The 19129-nt window shown below is 44.9% G+C and overlaps 1 protein-coding gene across 2 annotated transcripts in view; it reads left to right on the forward strand.

Annotated features, from left to right (window-relative positions):
• Positions 1-7139: 7139 nt before the first annotated feature.
• angptl6 (angiopoietin-like 6) overlaps positions 7140-19129 on the forward strand; it is an 18832-nt gene continuing 6842 nt past the window's right edge. The window contains exons 1-5 of one of the 2 annotated variants that reach the window (XM_084329420.1): positions 7140-7252; positions 10103-10600; positions 11503-11640; positions 12364-12589; positions 17800-17993. In XM_084329420.1, coding sequence (XP_084185546.1) covers positions 10109-10600; positions 11503-11640; positions 12364-12589; positions 17800-17993 — 1050 coding nt within the window. In that variant the 5' untranslated portion in view covers positions 7140-7252; positions 10103-10108. The remainder of the gene's footprint in view (positions 7253-10102; positions 10601-11502; positions 11641-12363; positions 12590-17799; positions 17994-19129) is intronic. The other variant, XM_084329421.1, reaches the window with a different exon arrangement.

Consider the following 19129-nt stretch of genomic DNA (forward strand, 5'->3'; position numbering starts at 1 on the left):
AGCTCCAGTATCTACAAGTACATGACAGTCTAACCCACCTATCTTAGCTTGGAGATATCCCGAACCACCCTTCAAGCTGTCAGGGGCCACAGTAGACTCAGAAATGGGGGCGGGCATTGGACCCTCTGTGCACACCCCCTCTAGTTTCCCTTTAAATAAGGACAGTCGCGTCTGAAGTGACGATTACACCCACATTCCCAGCAACCCCTCTCTCTTTCTCCCTCACATCTAGTCTGGGGAGTGGGGGCACTAACAGAGTATGGAAGGGGAGCAGACACGGGAGGTGTAGGTTTAGGAACAGATTGGCTTGGATTGGCTATAGTCTGTACAGTGATTTTCAGAGACTTAACTTCCTGCCGCAGGCCCTCTACGACCCCCAGCAGCGTATCCATTTGTTTGTCACGCCCAGATTGCTCAGTGACTCCACGCACCTGTGCATCAGAGGCCAATTTACTGCCCTCCAACTCCCTAATCAGCTCCAATTCTGCAGCAAGATTAATGGCATCCTCTAAGGTTGTAGGTTTGGCACTGCGAAGGCTAACTCGCAATTCCCCATTCCCAACATTAGAAATAAAATGATCCTTAGCCAATAAATCTTGGGTGTGGGCGTCCGCTGAGGGGTACGCTTTAACAACCAGCCTCCGAAGCGCAATACCAAATTCTCGGATATTCTCCTTATGTAACCTTTTACGAGAAGAGAAGGTGGCCCTGCTCCAATCATCACTATCACATGGTTCTAAGCATCTACCCATGGCTTCTTTGAGTAAGGCATAATTAGCTTTAGCGGCGGCCGATAACCCACCATATACCTCTCGGGCTCGACCTGACAAGAGAAGACTCATAAATTTTAGTCTCAATGTTTCGCTCCAATTATTAACCCCTGCGGCCATTTCAAACTGTTCAGCCCAATCAGACCATTCCCGGCCGGCACCAGTGAAAGTCTCAGGCATAAAAATGGGTCGGGACATAGCCAGATTACTACTAGGGGAAGGAGACGAGTCTGATCGACTTGAGCCGGCCTCAGCCGGCGGTTGGTTATCTCCAGGCATATTTTTTCTATATCCCACCGCTGTCACCAATGTAATAAATACGTGAGTTATACCAGTAGCAGGAGAAACTGCTACTTAGCAGGGAAACTGCTATTTATCCAGATGCCTGAAATAACCAACATCACAACCGGGTTTACAAGGGATACCAACTTTATTTATTTAAGTCCTATGCTAAACAATGATCTGAGCTATTAATTAAAACCTATGAGCCATGAAGCCAATACATCTTTCCCTTCTGTGACATGCAGGGTTTAACAGGACCAGAGAATGCAGCAGGTATAGACAGACGTCCCCTAGGTAAATTTATATCACCTCTAAGTTAATCACTCTATACATTACAGCACTACAGCACTATCACATCTATAGGTAAACCCTTCACCTCTAGGTGGAGCACATCTCACAGCACACTTTAGATATGGGCAACAACCCTTAGTTCGAACGAGGTACGGTACATGCACACTGTACAACAATAGTCACACACACTTTATCCGACCAGCTCTGGTCCATGTGAATATCTAAGGCATCGCCTACCGCTATCAGCCCACCCTCTCGCTGTACCCTCCGCCACCTCTCTCACTTGGTACGGCCTCACGTCTAATAAGACACTTTATTACAACACCTAATTCATACAGGTACTAGGGGTCTCTAATTGGGGGGACTAATCGGACCACGTAAAGGTCGTCTGCAACCGTAACTCAGTCACCCTCTGATATGAGGCACGCAATTATGAACATGCATAGATACATCCTATTACAGTAACCCACGTCAAAACACCCTCTTTAAGAGGCACGGCACGTTTATACAAAGGGGATGCCTAATCACACACACGGCCCGCTAATCACACTCCCAAATAGGCACCGGTAGAAAATGGATCAATTGAACACACTAATTATAGCAGACTCCCCCCAGGTCCGAATTACCCCTCCCGCTTGCTTCCCCTGTTCCCCTTCAATGGGTCACACAATATCTATACAATATATACCAGCCTGGGCTATATAATAAATAGGGCATATAAAAGGACTAGTCGAATATGCAGGTTAATTAAGGGCACGATATCATACAGATAAGGTAAATAGAAATTACACAATATCCCATATACAATATATATATATACAGTAGGCCTACACAGTTATAAAAATAGACTGTAATACAAAATCCTATATTAAGTGCAAGTGTGGGTAACAGTGGACTTAACTCGCCGCACGGCGCGACCCCCCCCGAGGGTCGAAGCGTTGGACCCCGTCCACTCTCCGGACGAATGTTCCGGCACACGGTGGTCCTCCAGGATACAGTTGGGTTTGTCACCTGGTAACGTACTCGGTGTCCGCGAGGACGAGCCGAGTATAAAGTCTTTTGGGAGCGATGTAACTCAGACCCTCTATGTCCCGTCCCTAACTATCTCCAGGAGGTTAAGCCTCCCCTCCTCTTGCTACCGGGAACTATGGACGGCTATCTAGCTTGTCTTCATCGCCGGCGGATAACTCTCCACGATCGACCCCACCCCCCGGGCCCTAACAGAGTCTGGTTACTGCGTGCGTGCTCCAACCTCGATCTCTGAGACCCACTGGCTTATCAAACAGTCTCAGCGTCTCATCCAGCACACAATCAAAAAACACCTGCGTTCAATAATGAGCCACTTGAGTCCCTGCTCGTGACGTCATCACTTCGGCCCATTCACATCACACATACATAAGGGCATATTTACAAGGTTTACATTCATTCAAGAGTTAAAGGCAAAATTGTATTGACCTAATTCCACCTTTTTTCCTATTTGCAATTAAGATGTAAAGGCTGGTGGTGTATCATGGCGGAATCCCCTTACTTCTCATTATTTTCAAGATATTGTAGTTAGTCGTGAGGGCCATAGCCAGGGTTTAGAAATTAGGGAGGTCCATTTATTTATATATATATGTGTAACGGATGCCTATATCTCCAGGCAGCCTCACGTTGTTCACTAAGCACAACATTTGACGACACAGAGGCGAATCTTCATTCAAACAGCAATGGCAGGCAGCTCGCACAGTAGAAGCAATCGTCCGTGTTATCTGATTTGGAGAGTATTCCTAGTATAAAAGGACAACAGAAAACGTCTCTGAAGGCTTATATTGTCAGAGAATAGGCTACGGTGTCAGATAATTAGGAGAATTAGGCTATACGCTACGGTATGCTCCAAATGGCATTGAGTTTCTCTCGTTCGATGTCACGGATAGGCGAGGGGACACAAATTCAGCCTCTGAGACGTTCAGAGTCGCTCCGGCCCGTGCGCACACACGCACACACACTATTGTCACCTATGTGTGTCATTGCGCTCTGGGTAGTGTATCTGTAGTAGAGCGCTGTGTAGGCCACATCATCTGGACGGACTGTTTCTGTGCGAGCGAGCATGCGTACTATGGAATTTAATCCTGCCGGGGCCACTGCCGGCCCACACACTGGCCCACACACCGGCCCACACTCTGGCCCACACACCGACTCACACACTGGCCCACACACCGACTCACACACTGGCCCACACACCGGCCCACACACCGGCCCACACACTGGCCCACACACCGGACCACACACTGGCCCACACACCGGACCACACACTGGCCCACACACCGGAGGCCCACACACTGGCCCACACCGGACCACACACTGGCCCACATACCGGACCACACACTGGCCCACATACCGGCCCACACACTGGCCCACACCGGACCACACACTGGCCCACATACCGGACCACACACTGGCCCACATACCGGCCCACACACTGGCCCACATACCGGCCCACATACCGGCCCACACACTGGCCCACACACCGGACCACACACTGGCCCACACTGGATTCGTCCCGAACGTCCCGATGGCCAGTCCGGGCCTGACTGTTAGTGTGTGAGCGTATACAGTGTGTGTGTTATATGTGTGCTCATGGTTTGGTTTGGTTTTTATTTAGACAACAAAACATATACAGATCATTACTCCATTATACATTTTTGTCAAGGATAGGAACGAAAAAGGCGCAGTGACTTATTTACATCGTTGTCCTTGGAAGTCAAGGATGCTTGAAACAACACATACAACTCATTACAGGAAATCAATCACAATTATTACATTTGCATAGTAATAATGGCACAACCCTAAATTAATACAAACAAAGCACATTTGTTGATACAATGTTCTTCTAGCCGAGAGTCCGTGTGTCTCAGGAAGCACCCCAGGGGAGGGGGTTTTGGGGGTTGGGAGGGAGGACGGAGAGTGGTTCCGGCCTAGGCTAATTACAGTTGCCATTAGTTAGTACCAGAGGGGAGGGGCTTAGGCTACAGTTGCCGCCTAGTAGGGATAAGGGTATTGGCTTGGAAATGGGCGAGGAGACAGTCATGGGTCCCTCCCCTCCAGCGCGCGCGTACATCGCCAGGCGTACACGTAGGAGGGGGGTTTGGGTGTTCCTGGCTCGGTGTTGGGTAAGGTCGCCGCATCCCAGTTGTTATGTGTGCTTGTGTGTGGAGAGTTCAGTGTTCAAGACTCTGATGGCCTGGGGGAAGAAGCTGAGCCGAAGTCTCTCTGTCCTAGTTGCTGGTGTTCGCAGGCGTTTGCCTGACCGCAGCAGCTTGAACAGGCAGTTGTTGGGGTGGTGAGGGTCTTTCATTATTCTGCAGGCTCTGGATTTGCACCTCTTGTTATATAAGACCTGCAGGGGTGGTAGTGCAATACCCGTAGTACGCTCAGCTGAGCGCACCACTCTCTGTAGGGCCTTCTTGTCCTGTGCCTTGCTGTTTCCATACCAGGCAGTGATGTTTCCAGTCAAGATGCTCTCTACAGCTCCGAAGTAGAAGGACTGGAGTATCTTCCCCGATACTCTGAACTTCCTTAACTGTCTCAGGTGGTAGAGGCGCTGCTTCGCCTTCTTTACGACTGAGTCTATATGTGTGTTGTCCATGTCAGGTCTTCTGAGATGTGGACCCCCAGGTACTTGAAGCTGCTCACCCTGTCCACGGTAGCCCCGTTTATCCTCAGTGATGTGTGTGTGTCCTGCTGTGTTCTCCTCAAATCCACAATCAGCTCGTTGGTTTTACCAATGTTCAGGAGCAGGCTGTTGTCCTGACACCAGCGTGCCAGTGCATCAACCTCCTCCCGGTAGGCCTTCTCGTCGTTGTCAGAGATCAGCCCCACCACCACTGTGTCATCCGCAAACTTCACTATGGAGTTGGAGCTGAACTTGGCCACACAATCATGTGTGTAGAGTGAATACAGCAGGGGGCTCAGAACACAGCCCTGGGGGGACCCGATACTCAGGGTGATGGTGTTGGAGGTCTGACCCCCCACCCTGAGAGGGAGGGAGGAGACAGAGAGAGAGGGAGGAGACAGAGAGAGAGAGGGAGGAGACAGAGAGATATGGAGGGAGGAGACAGAGAGAGAGAGGGAGGGAGGAGACAGAGAGGGATGGAGGAGAGAGAGGGAGGAGACATAGAGAGAGAGGGAGGAGACAGAGAGAGAGAGGGAGGAGACAGAGAGAGAGAGGGAGGAGACAGAGAGGGATGGAGGGAGGAGACAGAGAGAGAGAGGGAGGAGACGTAGAGGGAGGGAGGAGACAGAGAGAGGGAGGAGACAGAGAGAGAGGGAGGAGACATAGAGAGGGAGGAGACAGACAGAGAGAGGGAGAGAAGAGAGAGATGGAGGGAGGAGACAGAGAGAGAGGGAGGAGACAGAGAGAGGGAGGATGAATGAATGAATGAATGAATGAATGATGAATGAATGAATGAATGAATGAATGAATGAATTAATGAATGAATGAATGAAAACTTTATTTAACAGATTGCAGAATGGGTACAATACAGTACGGCTCAATACACACAATTGTTAAGGGGATGCAGACCAGAAAAAGACGTTTGTCTTGTTTCCATCAGGGTCCCCCATTTTCAATTCATATAGAGGAGACAGAGAGAGAGGGAGGAGACAGACAGGGAGAGAGGGAAGAGAGAGATGGAGGGAGGAGACAGAGAGAGAGGAGACAGAGAGAGAGAGGGAGGAGACAGAGAGAGAGGGAGGGGAGAGAGATGGAGGGAGGAGACAGAGAGAGAGGGAGGAGACAGAGAGGGAGGAGACAGAGAGGGAGGGAGGAGAAAGAGAGATAGAGAGGGAGGAGACACAGAGAGGGAGGAGACAGACAGGGAGGGAGAGAGGGAGGGAGGGAAGAGAGAGATGGAGGGAGGAGATAGAGAGAGGGAGGAGACAGAGAAAGAGAGAGGGAGGAGACAGAGAGAGGGAGGGAGGAGGCCAAGAGATAGGGAGGGAGGGAGGAGACAGAGAGAGAGAGAGGGAGAGGAGACAGAGAGAGGGATGGAGGAGACAGAGAGAGAGAGAGGGAGGAGACAGAGAGAGAGGGAGGGAGGGAGGAGACAGAGAGAGAGAGGGAGGAGACAGAGAGAGAGGGAGGAGACAGAGAGAGAGGGAGGCAGAGAGAGAGGGAGGGAGGGAGGAGACAGAGAGAAAGGGAGGGAGGGAGGGATGGAGGAGACAGAGAGAGAGCGAGGGAGGGAGGAGACAGAGAGAGAGGGAGGGAGGAGACAGAGAGATAGAGAGGGGGAGAGGAGACAGAGAGAAAGGGATGGAGGAGACAGAGAGAGAGAGGGAGGGAGGAGAGAGAGGGAGGGAGGAGAGAGAGAGAGAGCGAGAGAGAGAGAGAGAGAGAGAGAGAGAGAGAGAGAGAGAGAGAGAGAGAGAGAGAGAGAGAGAGAGAGAGAGGGGGTGGAGGGAGGAGACAGAGAGAGAGAGAATGGCTCCTGCACTGAGGGGCCTCGGCTGAGACCGGGCTTTGGAGGGCGGTGTCATTAGACTGGTATGTAATTATGTGTCTCTTTGTTTAGATGCCCCGTGTGAGTGTGACACAGTTCAAGTGAGGGGTTAAGTCTAGTGGCTGCAAGAACCTCTCTCTCTCTCTCTCTCTCTCTCTCTCTCTCTTTCTTGAGTCTCTCTGCTTGAGGTTCTCCTCCCTGTTGCCATTTCTTGCTCCTTCTCCTCTCCGCCCGTCAGAGTTTCATGGACCCGGACGAGTGTGACACCAGAGAGGATCTTTCGACCCGGGGGCGAGGGGCTCGTTCGGTGGCCATCCTTCTCATCCCTGTACGTCATTGGAACCCAACGTCTACGGTTCTACACGGGAACCCGGAGGACACAAAAGGTGTAAAAAAGAACCTCTAAATCTAAAAACCTACTCTGCGGTGAGTCATACAGGCCTTGTCTCATTTCAATATGAATGGAATCCTTCCAGATGGATGTGAGTTTATTCTGTTTCCTCTGCTCCCTGGTGCCAAATTGTTAGATTTTTAGGTGTCTGTGTGTTGAACTCATCATTTCATGTTCATTCATGCAATGCATTGTGGTTGACCAAGTCATTTCTTTCCGCATTGTTTCAATTGTTGACTCTCTTTATTTATTGTAACGTATAATATAACCGATAGGGCACACAGACCCTCATCTGCACCTTTGTTTAGCCTATACATTGTTTATTTTTCTCACATTTGTATATTCAGATCAAATTTTATTGCCTATATTTATGTATTTCTACTATTACCCTGCCCATACCTGTACCTCCCCTCCCCCCTCCCACATGCTGCTATGATGCCCGGATTTCCCCAAGGGGATCAATAAAGGAATATGTTATATCTTATCTTAGCCTAACAAACGAGGCTGATCTGTATGCAATAGTTTGGCTCTCATATTCTGCTCTTTGTGGTTCACCTACTCATTGGGATACAGTGTAAATAGAGTTAGTTAAAGGAACACGCCAACATTTTGGGAAATGTCTCTTCTCCAGAGAGAGACAAGAAGATAGATACCAGTTTCCTCTCTGTGTGTTCAGTAGAAAGCTATCTGGCTGCACGTTAGCCTAGCTTAGCACAATGAATGGAAGCAGACAGGCACATTTTTTTCCCCCAAATGTGCAGCCAGATAGCTTTATACTGAACGCACAGAGAGGAAACTGGTATCTATCTATCTCTCTGGAGAAGACGATAAGCTAATTTCCCAAAATGTTGGCATGTTCCAACGTTTTGTACATAGGTTGTACTTTAGTTTGTATTTTGTATTGTATATTGTTATTCCTCTTTTACTTACTTTTTTACTGTATGCAGCACATTCTCAGGGGCTCATACAGAACCAAGCATTTCACTGTAACGTACATAATGTACCTTATATGTGACAAATAAAAACAAACTTGAAACTTCCTTTAACATTCGTTCATTCAGAAGCATTTCAGTCGTGTGGTCATACACTCTCGCTAACGGTAATGCCTTTCAATGACAAAGGTATTATGTCGAAGACATTTCGGTGTGAAATGTCAATATTGACCTTGGTGGCATTAACGGTGTTTGCGTTGTTGACCGTGGTTGATTTGTCGGAGGCTGGAATTGACCCCCAAAGCATTCTGTGGACCGTGGGATGAAAGCGTGTTGATTCTGTCTGGCTCTGTGTTGACTTTTGTCCCCGCAGTGTTGACCTGCTAATAAACGCCATCGTGTGTACCTCTCTACCACTCTACCTCCCAGGGGAACATCTGGTTAACACTCGACACCCATGCGGAGACAGTATGGACTGCGGCTCGAAGACCGTAGCTATAGAGCAGAGGTCACTGTATGTGTGTGACAGATGTGTTGATAAATGACTGGGCTTCCAGCTCAAAGGTTATCATCATGTTTATGTTTTGTCATCTTGTGAGTCAAATCTCAAGATCCCTACACTCTTCTGCGTCTTCTGGTCGCCTCGGACCCACTCCTATCCGGGCTCCTGGGGGGGGGGGGGGGGGGGGGGGGTCTTCAAAGAGAAGCAGGCTATTCTAGGCCCTCGCTCCACAATGGTGGAACAAACTCCCACCAGTCTTAGAGGATGAAGACAGCTTAATTAAACCCGGCCAATTTCCCACTGTCGACTAAAGACACACTTCTTCAATCAATATCTAAAATAAAAATAACCTTACTGTCTTTGGGGGCCAAGCAGCGAAGCTGCGTAGGCCACCTTGAGTGATTGTACCGTTTCTTCTTATTATTATTCTGCCATTGGAGTCTATGGCAGCCCATAGAACCGTATGGCAGAAAGTTATGAAAATTGGCAGATTTGGGACAGTCCACTGACCCCTGTCACCAAGTCCCATGTCCCCAGCTCCAACAGTCTAGCGGCAGTAACGTGTCAAAGCGTTTGAAGCGCGAGTCAGATTTTCAAAAACAAGGTACCGTTGGAATCCTTGGCTCAAGCCGAGTTCAACGTGACGTCATTTGACGATTTTCCCCAATCTGCACAAAACTTGGTACACATAATCTGTAGACCAATGTCTACACAGGTTTGATTTATGTTTTAGATTTTCCAATGCATTCGATTTTGGTGTCAAAGTCGCCAAACAGGAAGTTGTGTCATTTTAACGTATCAAAACCACATTTGGCAGACTGTTTAGGGACCCTCACATGATCTATGTCACCAAGTGGCATGTTGACAACTTGTGCACTCTAGTGCCACCAACTATGCCTGTAACTTTTGAACAGTGTGTCGGATTTAAAAAAAATTCACTTATGCTACTCCTCCTACATATTTTCACCAATCTGCAGCATGTAACTTGGTACACATAATCTGTAGACCATACTGTATGTCTACAAAGGTATGCCTGCTTGGCCCCCATGCCCTTGCTTGCAGGTATATTTGACTATTACTACTATGCTATGCACAGATATGAGAAGAAGGGTACCTGGTCAGCATCTGTCATAATGTGAGTTCTACTGTCTTTTACTATTAATTGTGCACTTTGCTACTAAGTAATCTACCTTGCCTATACTGGGCCAGAGCCATATCTAGCCCTTTTCGGGACTGTGATGCACAGAGTGGGCTATCATGCTAATTATGGTATTAACACTCAAGTTCAACCCTATTTGATGAACAATGCCACTGACCCTTCCATGTACCCTTCCTGCTGACTTGTTCACAATCTGTAAGTCGTTTTGGATAATAAAAGAAAAAGTGTCAGCTAAATTACTAAATGTAAAATGTAAAAATGTGAAATCCAATCTCCTCTCCTCCGTCGCCAGATATACATGGAGAGGAGGACACTGACGCTCGGTGTGACTCTCCTCCTGACGGTCATTCTGGGCATACCAGAGGCCGGGGGACGGGAGGAGAAGACCCATGGGGACAACAACAATGCTCAGAAACGGCCGTCCCGCTCGTCGGAGACGAAGGTGGGCCGCTGCTCGTACACCTTCATCGTCCCGCAGCAGAAGCTGAAGGGCGCGCTGTGCCTGAGCACAGAGTCGGCCGCCTCCTCCTCCTCGGTCAACCGCACGGAGGTGGCGGCACTGCGCTCGGAGCTCGCCAGGCAGCAGTGGCAGATGGAGAAGCTCGGGAGTCAGCTGGAGAAGGAGGCCGGCCTGGTGGTGGAGGTGAGGGCGCTGCGCAAGGAGAGCAACGGCATGAACGCCCGCATCGCCCAGCTGTACGCCCAGCTGCTGCACGAGGTGATCCACAAGAAGGACCAGGCTCTGGAGCAGCGGAGGGTTGAGAACCTTCTGCTGAACGCTACGACACAGGTGAGCGGAGAGCTTCATGGGTCTCACTGTCTTATAGCCTAGTGACAATGCCCCCAAAATGTTGAGATACCCCTACCCGGCCTACCGGAGGTAGAACAAAACACAAGAATGTTTTTCCTCATCTCCAAGGTCTCCCATATATGAAATGGATTCTTGTATAAAAATATTTTACTGCAAAACTTGTTAAATTGAATTGATAGATATTGTTATACACCCCCGCCCCAAAGGAAAAAAGAACCAAAATATAGCCTGGCCGTATGGGAGTTGAGACAAACTCATGTAGATTAATAATACAAGCTCCAATAGCTTTCAAATTTGACATGCTAGCGGTCAGACAGTTGCTTAACCTAATAGAATAACCTGGATGTGAATATCTTTATGCATGTATGAAATATATACCTATGTACACATACTTAAAATAAGCGGAAATGTAAACAATTTATATCTATGCAGAATGTTCTCATTTACTTTGTAGTAGCTCTGCCATGGATTGTCATAGAAACACAGATGAGGGCTTCTTCGGAAAGCACTATACTAATTCATATATGTTGTTATACCCAGTTTAATAACCTGTACATTTATATTGCTACTACTGTTATATTTGCACTCTGGTTGGATGCCAAACTTCTTTTCATTGTACTGTACTTGTGCTGTATGTTGACAATACATTTTAATCTAATCTAATCTAATTTACATAGTGTCTACCTGTATCACTGTACATATTAATACTACAACTCTGTACATACTGATTAGTATTAGTACTAATTCATATATGTTATACCCAGTTTAATAACCTGTACATTTATATTGCTACTACTGTCTGGTTGGATGCCAAACTTCTTTTCATTGTACTGTACTTGTGCTGTATGTTGACGACACATTTGAATCTAATCTAATCTCAGGCACTACAAGTCTCCAGTAATTACCAGGAGTTGGAGAAGAAGTATGGAACCCTCACCTCTATGATCAGTTCCCAGAGTCAGTTCATCGCCCGTCTGGAGAAGAAGTGCCAGTGCAAGGACCCCACCCCCCCACAGCTGGTAGATAAGATAAGATAAGATAAGACAAGATAAGATGAGATAAGACAAGATAAGATAAGATAAGATAAGATAAGATGAGATGAGATAAGATAAGATAAGATAAGATAAGATGAGATAAGATAAGATAAGATATGAGATAAGATAAGACAAGATAAGATAAGATGAGATGAGATAAGATCGGATAAGATAAGATAAAACAAGATAAGATAAGATAAGATAAGACAAGATAAGATAAGATAAGATGAGATAAGATGAGATAAGATAAGATAAGATGAGATGAGATGAGATGAGATAAGATAAGATAAGATAGACAGATATTCCTTTATTGATCCCCTTGGGAGAAATTCGGGCATCATAGCAGCATGGGTGGATGGGGGAGGGAGGTACAGGTATGGGCAGGGTAATAGCAGAAAGACAGAAATATAGGCAATACAATTGGATTTAAATATAAAAATATGGGGAAATAAAAAGTGTAAACAAAGGTGCAGATGAGGATCTGTATATCATTTATATTTTACATTTATATTATATTTTGACTAAATATAGGCAAAAAAAGTCATTTGAATCTGAATATGTACTTTGAGTAAGAGTAAAAGTAAACAGTATACACAAGGTGCGGTATACACAAGGTACCCTAAGCTTATAGGAGACAAATGATCTAACAGACATATTGGGTTTGGATCCAGAAACTAAGGTATATATCTTTTGTGTCGACCCGGACAGGTGAACACCGCAGAGCCCCCGAAGACCCAGCCCAGTGTGCCCCATAACGACAGCTCTGAGGACAGCAGGATGGCCAACGATGTCCAGAGGGACCAGAGTGTCCCCCTGCCACAGGAGGACAAAGCAAGAGGAGTCAATGCCCTCCCCACCACCACCACCACCACCACCACGGCCGACATGCCTACAGACTCTCCCTTTAACAGCTTCCCCGTCACAAAGACTCCAGGTATAGCCTACATTACATGTCCCGTGCACTACCTGCCGGGATATTATATTAGATGCAAATGTATTGTCTTCATACAGCACAAGTACAGTACAACGTTGGCATCCAACCAGAGTGCAAATGTGACAGTAAAGTGCAATAGTAATATACAATGTACAGGTGATTAAACTGGGTATAAAATATATAAATTATATATATATTTATATATAAATGAGTACTACTGAGTAATAGTGCTAATCAGTATATGTACAGATATAGATATAGTATCTACATATATGTAAAAAGGATTATATGCAGGTATGTACAGATAGATGTGGATATACAGTATATACATACGGTAAGAATATATATATACGGTATACACATGTACATGCTATCATACAGAGTTGTATGGGTTATATGCAGGTGTATAAGTAGGTATATAGAAGGATTATATGCATGAATATTAAGATATATATTAAAATAATATATACATATGCTGTAAATATAAATAATATAAATGTATATATGTAACGGCTGTGACAACGTCACCTCAAACTTCGATGCCCCGAGGGAGATTCGAACACGGGTCTGCCACGCCGCGTGCAACAACACAGACATGACATGTCCCGTGCACTACCTGTAGGGATATTAGATTAGATTAGATTAGATTAGGTATTTTCTTGTTAAAAAGTACAAAAGTACAAGACCCCAGGTAGCCTATACATTACATGTCCCGAATGTATGAATGTATGAATGAATGTGCATAGTAAATATCAAAGATGCTGTAAGTGTTCTTGTTCAAATAAGTGTTAAGTAGCTCTACATTCCAACAGCGAGAGTGTCTGGTCAGTAACATGGGTTTCCCAGTGCCTCTACTCTTTTTCTTCTGTCCCCTTTCCCTGTTACCCTTCGAGAGGCCCTTTATTCCTCTCGCCAGGCCGTCATTGTAAATAAGAATTTGTTCTTAATTTGACCTGCCTGGTTAAATAAAGGTTAAATAAAATAAAATCAATAAATAAAGTTCCCATTTCATCCAATCAGGAGAGAGGAGGATTTTTGACGTTTTTTAATTAATCTTACCAAGCCAAATTTCAAATCAATTTACTGCACTGGCAGATAATTTGACTTGTTTCAAGCACATAGTTTGCTTAAAACTTGTTTTATAATTTTTCCAGTGTGAAGTTCTCTCTCCTGATTGGATAAAGTGAGGGCGGGATACCAGGAAATGTATTTTGTCTTTACTGCAGAGCAGAGGGACTGAGAGACCAATGTTACTGACCAGACACATTATAGACATACATTATGAATTGAAAATGGGGGACCCTGTAAACAAGACGAAAGTCTTTCTATGGTCTGCATCCCCTGTGTGTATTGAGTTGTACTGTACTGTACCCATTCTGCAATCTGTTAATTAAAGTTTTCAATCAATCAATCAATCAATCAACACTCTATATCAGTGATGGCTGTCGAAAATTTTAGATTCTTTTTTACATTTTATGTAATGTTAGACCACTTATTTTTACAAAAAAATAACCTTTAATTTCTTTGAATCAAACAATGTTTGGATTCAAGAAACTGGGGCAAGTGAACCGCTAGTCTATTTGAATGGTCTTTTAGAGTTATTTGACTGTCCAGATAAGTAGCAGGAGTCAGTGACCTACTGGTAACAGCACTATCTCTCTAACAGCACTATCTCTCTGGGAATGCCTAAACAATGTCCAAATACTGCCCAGCGGTTCCCATCAGACCAGCGAGAGAGCTCTCATAATGAGGCACATACACACACACGCACGCACGCACGCACGCACGCACGCACGCACGCACGCACGCACGCACGCACACACACACACACACACACACACACACACACACACACACACACACACACACACACACACACACACACACACACACACACACACACACACATGTTTTGCCTGTGTTACAGTAGGCTGTGACTGCTGCTAGATGCTGCTTCCTGGGACAGTGACACGGTCAACTGGAATGTGTCAAATTACAAAGTGGAGGATTTCTTGATGGCCAGGGCCCCTCCCACACAGTTAGACAGGGGCACTAAAGTGACTACAAATCACCCACTGTAGTACAACCTGCAACTCTAAGGGTGACTCACTGCTACTCTGTGTGTCTGATGAGAGACTGTAGTGTCATCCCTATGGCTACGTTCACACTGTGGGCAGTAGTGGCCCGAATCCGAATTTCTGTTCATGCTCATACAGTACATGAACAAGACAGTGTGAACAGCACAAATCACATTGCATCTGATCTTTTCAATTCTGATTTGGGCCACTTTCATAATGTGGTCCTAAATCAGATACAGGTCTGAATTTTTTTGCAATGTGACCTCAGTCTAAACAATCAGAATTCATGCAACTTTTTACGTCACTCTAGATTTTGACATTCATCACAATTTTGTGGCGGGAGTCACTCTGTGGACACAAACATGGAAGACGGCTGTGATGGAGGTGGTCAGTGGAGGGACAGTGAGGAGTTGACCCAGTATTCTGGGTGATAGTTGAGGGGACATATCATAACTACTCTGTGTTTGAAAAGCATTATTGAAAGATAATTATTATCATCTGCTCACAAAATTAGCCTCCCCTGCAAACCAACTTATAAACTAAACCATAAACTGTGACTTCAGTGTCCTCCATCTTTAAGTCCTTCTTCGTTATTGTTCATTTGCGCATGCGGGTCAGTTCCGGGAGCATGTGACCAGTTCACACTGGAATCTAATATTGGCCACATTTAAAAAAAATAATGTGAAGAGCGAAACAAATAAATCAGATCTGAGCAATAAATCAGAATTGAGCACTCAGGCCTGCAGTGTGAACGTTGCCTATGTGAATATAGAGCTAATAATGTGCAGTATGTAGGATGCCTTCTCTATACATGCATTAGACCTACAATAAGTCATATCTTATCAGTGTGACATGAGACACATGTGTTGAGAAGGAATTCCTCGGTCATAAACAGATAAACCACAGCTTGCGTTTGCCTGTGATCTTGCTGGCATTTAAAGGAACACTCCAATAAAACGGGTTAATTATGCCTATAACACACATATCACACATATCCCCAAATTGTAAATTGTCTCGTTAAAATCGTATTTGGTTCTAGAGTTATTGAGTTAAAGGATTAAGATGATGTCATTATGATGTGTTTTATTCCAGGAAGTAATAATTACAGCTCAGTGAAATTAGGAAAACGATATATATATAAATACAGGTCTTTGCATATGCCTTTCAAGCAACTGATAATCGCTCACTAAGGCCTTGCTATTAGTCATTTTCATAATTTGATGTATTTACTACTTCCTGGAATATTATCATAACGACATCACACATCGTAGTAACTCTTTCACTCACTAACTCCCAAAGCGAAATGACAGTAATTCTTTCAAGACAGTTCATAGTTTTGGAATACGTGTCAGATATGGGTTCTAATGAAACAGCTTTATACTTTTGGTGGAGTGTTCCTTTAAATCAAACAGAATTCCAGGGCCTTCATTTGGTTAATACATGCCTGCCCCACATAATTATGGTCTCCGTTTGGCCTGAAGCCGCCTCCTCCTGCAGCACGTCCCCTTACCCTTTATGTCTGACTACATAACAGGGTTCCGTCCTGACAACCTTTATGTCTGACTACATAACAGGGTTCCGTCCTGATAACCTTTATGTCTGACTACATAACAGGGTCCCGTCCTGACATCCTTTATGTCTGACTACATAACAGGGTCCCGTCCTGACATCCTTTATGTCTGGCTACATAACAGGGTCCCGTCCTGACAACCTTTATGTCTGACTACATAACAGGGTCCCGTCCTGACAACCTTTATGTCTGGCTACATAACAGGGTCCCGTCCTGATAACCTTTATGTCTGACTACATAACAGGGTCCCGTCCTGACAACCTTTATGTCTGACTACATAACAGGGTCCCGTCCTGATAACCTTTATGTCTGACTACATAACAGGGTCCCGTCCTGACAACCTTTATGTCTGACTACATAACAGGGTCCCGTCCTGACAACCTTTATGTCTGACTACATAACAGGGTCCCGTCCTGACAACCTTTATGTCTGGCTACATAACAGGGTCCCGTCCTGATAACCTTTATGTCTGGCTACACAACAGGGTCCCGTCCTGACAACCTTTATGTCTGGCTACATAACAGGGTCCCGTCCTGATAACCTTTATGTCTGACTACATAACAGGGTCCCGTCCTGACAACCTTTATGTCTGACTACATAACAGGGTCCCGTCATGATAACCTTGTATTTAATTACATTTAATTGTTTATTTATTTCCACTGATCCTGTTACTCTCTTTAAATATCTTTTTTTTTTTTTTTTTTTGTAACTGTGATCACTGATCAGTTATGTTACTAATTACAATAGCAAGCATTTCAGTATGAAATGGAATACATTTCAAAACCTTCCTAGCCCTGGAAATGTGCCAAATACTGTAAATACAGTTTGGTCTGACTCTGATGTCATTTTAAAGCCCCAATCTGTAATTTTGTTGATCAAATGTGGGATATATCCACATACACTCTTGAAGAGTTTGATTTGTAGAAACAAAATAAGCTTTTTGGACCTTTTCTTTGTAAATCATAGGTTTTATTCCAGTGTCTACAAACGCTAACAACATAAACAATCCTTTTACAAATACAACATACAATACAACACATTCAGCTGTGAGCGGGTAAAATACCAGAAATTAGCCATGAATATGATTTTTTTTAAAGCTATTTTCTTTTAATTTACAATATTGAAATTGACATAATATTAATTATATAATATTTATTTTGGTGAAAAAGTGTTACAAACAAAAAGGGGTGACATGAGAAAAATAAGAAACATAATGGACAGCCATACAGAAAATAACATGAAACAGTTAAGAAACATAATGGACAGACACACAGAAAAGAACTTGAAACAGTTAAGAGACACAATGGACAGTCGTACAGAAAATAACATGAAACAGTTAAGAAATGTGTAAATGCAAGAAAATGTGGGACGTGTGGCAGAGAAGACAGTGTAAGTGAAAATAAGTCATAATAAATATATACATTTCTTAATCTTAGACGTGTCGGGGGGGGGGGGGGGGGGGGGGTTGTATACAAAGAGAGAATGACATGAGACTAGCGCTCTGGGACTCTGCGTCTCCTCGTGGCCCTTGTAGAACACACTGTGTGCGTCTCTTCCACCAGGGCCCTGGCGGGACTGCCAGCACGTGCTGGACGCAGGCGAGAACACCAGCGGCATCTACCTGCTGCGGCCACAGAGTGCCAACCGCCTGCTGCAAGCCTGGTGCGAGCAGAGCCAGGCCCAGGGAGGCTGGACGGTCATCCAGCGGAGGCAGGACGGGTCGGTCAACTTCTTCAGGACCTGGGAGCAGTATAAGGTCAGTCCACCGTTATGATATAAGCGACCATTGGCACCTTTTTATTTTTACATTTACGTTTATTGTTTAATAAGTGTGTCTAACTCTTAACCACCAAAACCTGCACCGACTGCAACGTATGACGTATATCGTGCCAGTTAGGGTACCTTGTGTATACTGCACCTTGTGTATACTGCTTACTTTTACTCATAGTATATATTCAGATAACAATTCTTTATTGCCATATTTATTGTAATGTATAATATAACTAATAGGGCATACAGACCCTCATCTGCATCTTTGTTTACACTGTTTATTATTCTCATATTTTTATATTCAGAGTTAATTATATTGTTTACACTGTTTATTTATCCTCATATTTTTATATTCAGATCTATATCTAGATTTATTGCCTATATTTATGTCTTTTCTACTATTACCCTGCCCATACCTGTACCCCCCCCCTCCCTCCATGCTGCGATGATGCCGGAATTCCCCCTTTTTCCTGGTCAGACATGACCGACAGATACAGTGAGGGTGAAACGGGAGAGAGAGCAGGGGAAGACATTCGGCAAATAGCGGCGGGTCCGGGAATCGAACTCGGGTCGGCCGATCCGCGACGCAGCGCGGTACATGGTGTGCTACTGGAGCGCCCCATCGTACCCTCTTTTAAAGACCCCAAAGGGTGTGAAAAGAAGAGCTTTGTGTCTGGCTGTATTACATGTACCAATACATGCCAAAACAAAAAGAGAAAATAGCATTTTTATCATATTTATATATCAAAATGATGATTTTCTATGCCTAGAAAACAGAAAAGTTCATCCAGCACTTTGGGGCGTACGTAAAAATGCTGCCCCAATAAAATATGATCATCAATTTCTAAATAATTCTACTTCGCCCATCATACACAACTTCCTCTCCGTTGGGTAAGAGTGAGGTGACTAACGTTGATGTCACTCTGTGTTTTGCTGCTATCTTCAAATCAAGTTCCTCAATCGGAAAACGTGAGAAACGGGGAAGTGAAACGCTGTTTCATCACGTTTCATTGATGTATTCAAGGCCATCTATACACAGCAAGCCTTACTGCTCAATTCTGATTTAATGCTCAGATCACATTTTTCTGTTTACACAGATTCCAGTGTGAACTGGTCACAAGC

This window comes from Notolepis coatsorum, assembly GCF_963971535.1.
Source record: "Notolepis coatsorum genome assembly, chromosome: 14".
NCBI classification, from domain to species: domain Eukaryota; kingdom Metazoa; phylum Chordata; class Actinopteri; order Aulopiformes; family Paralepididae; genus Notolepis; species Notolepis coatsorum.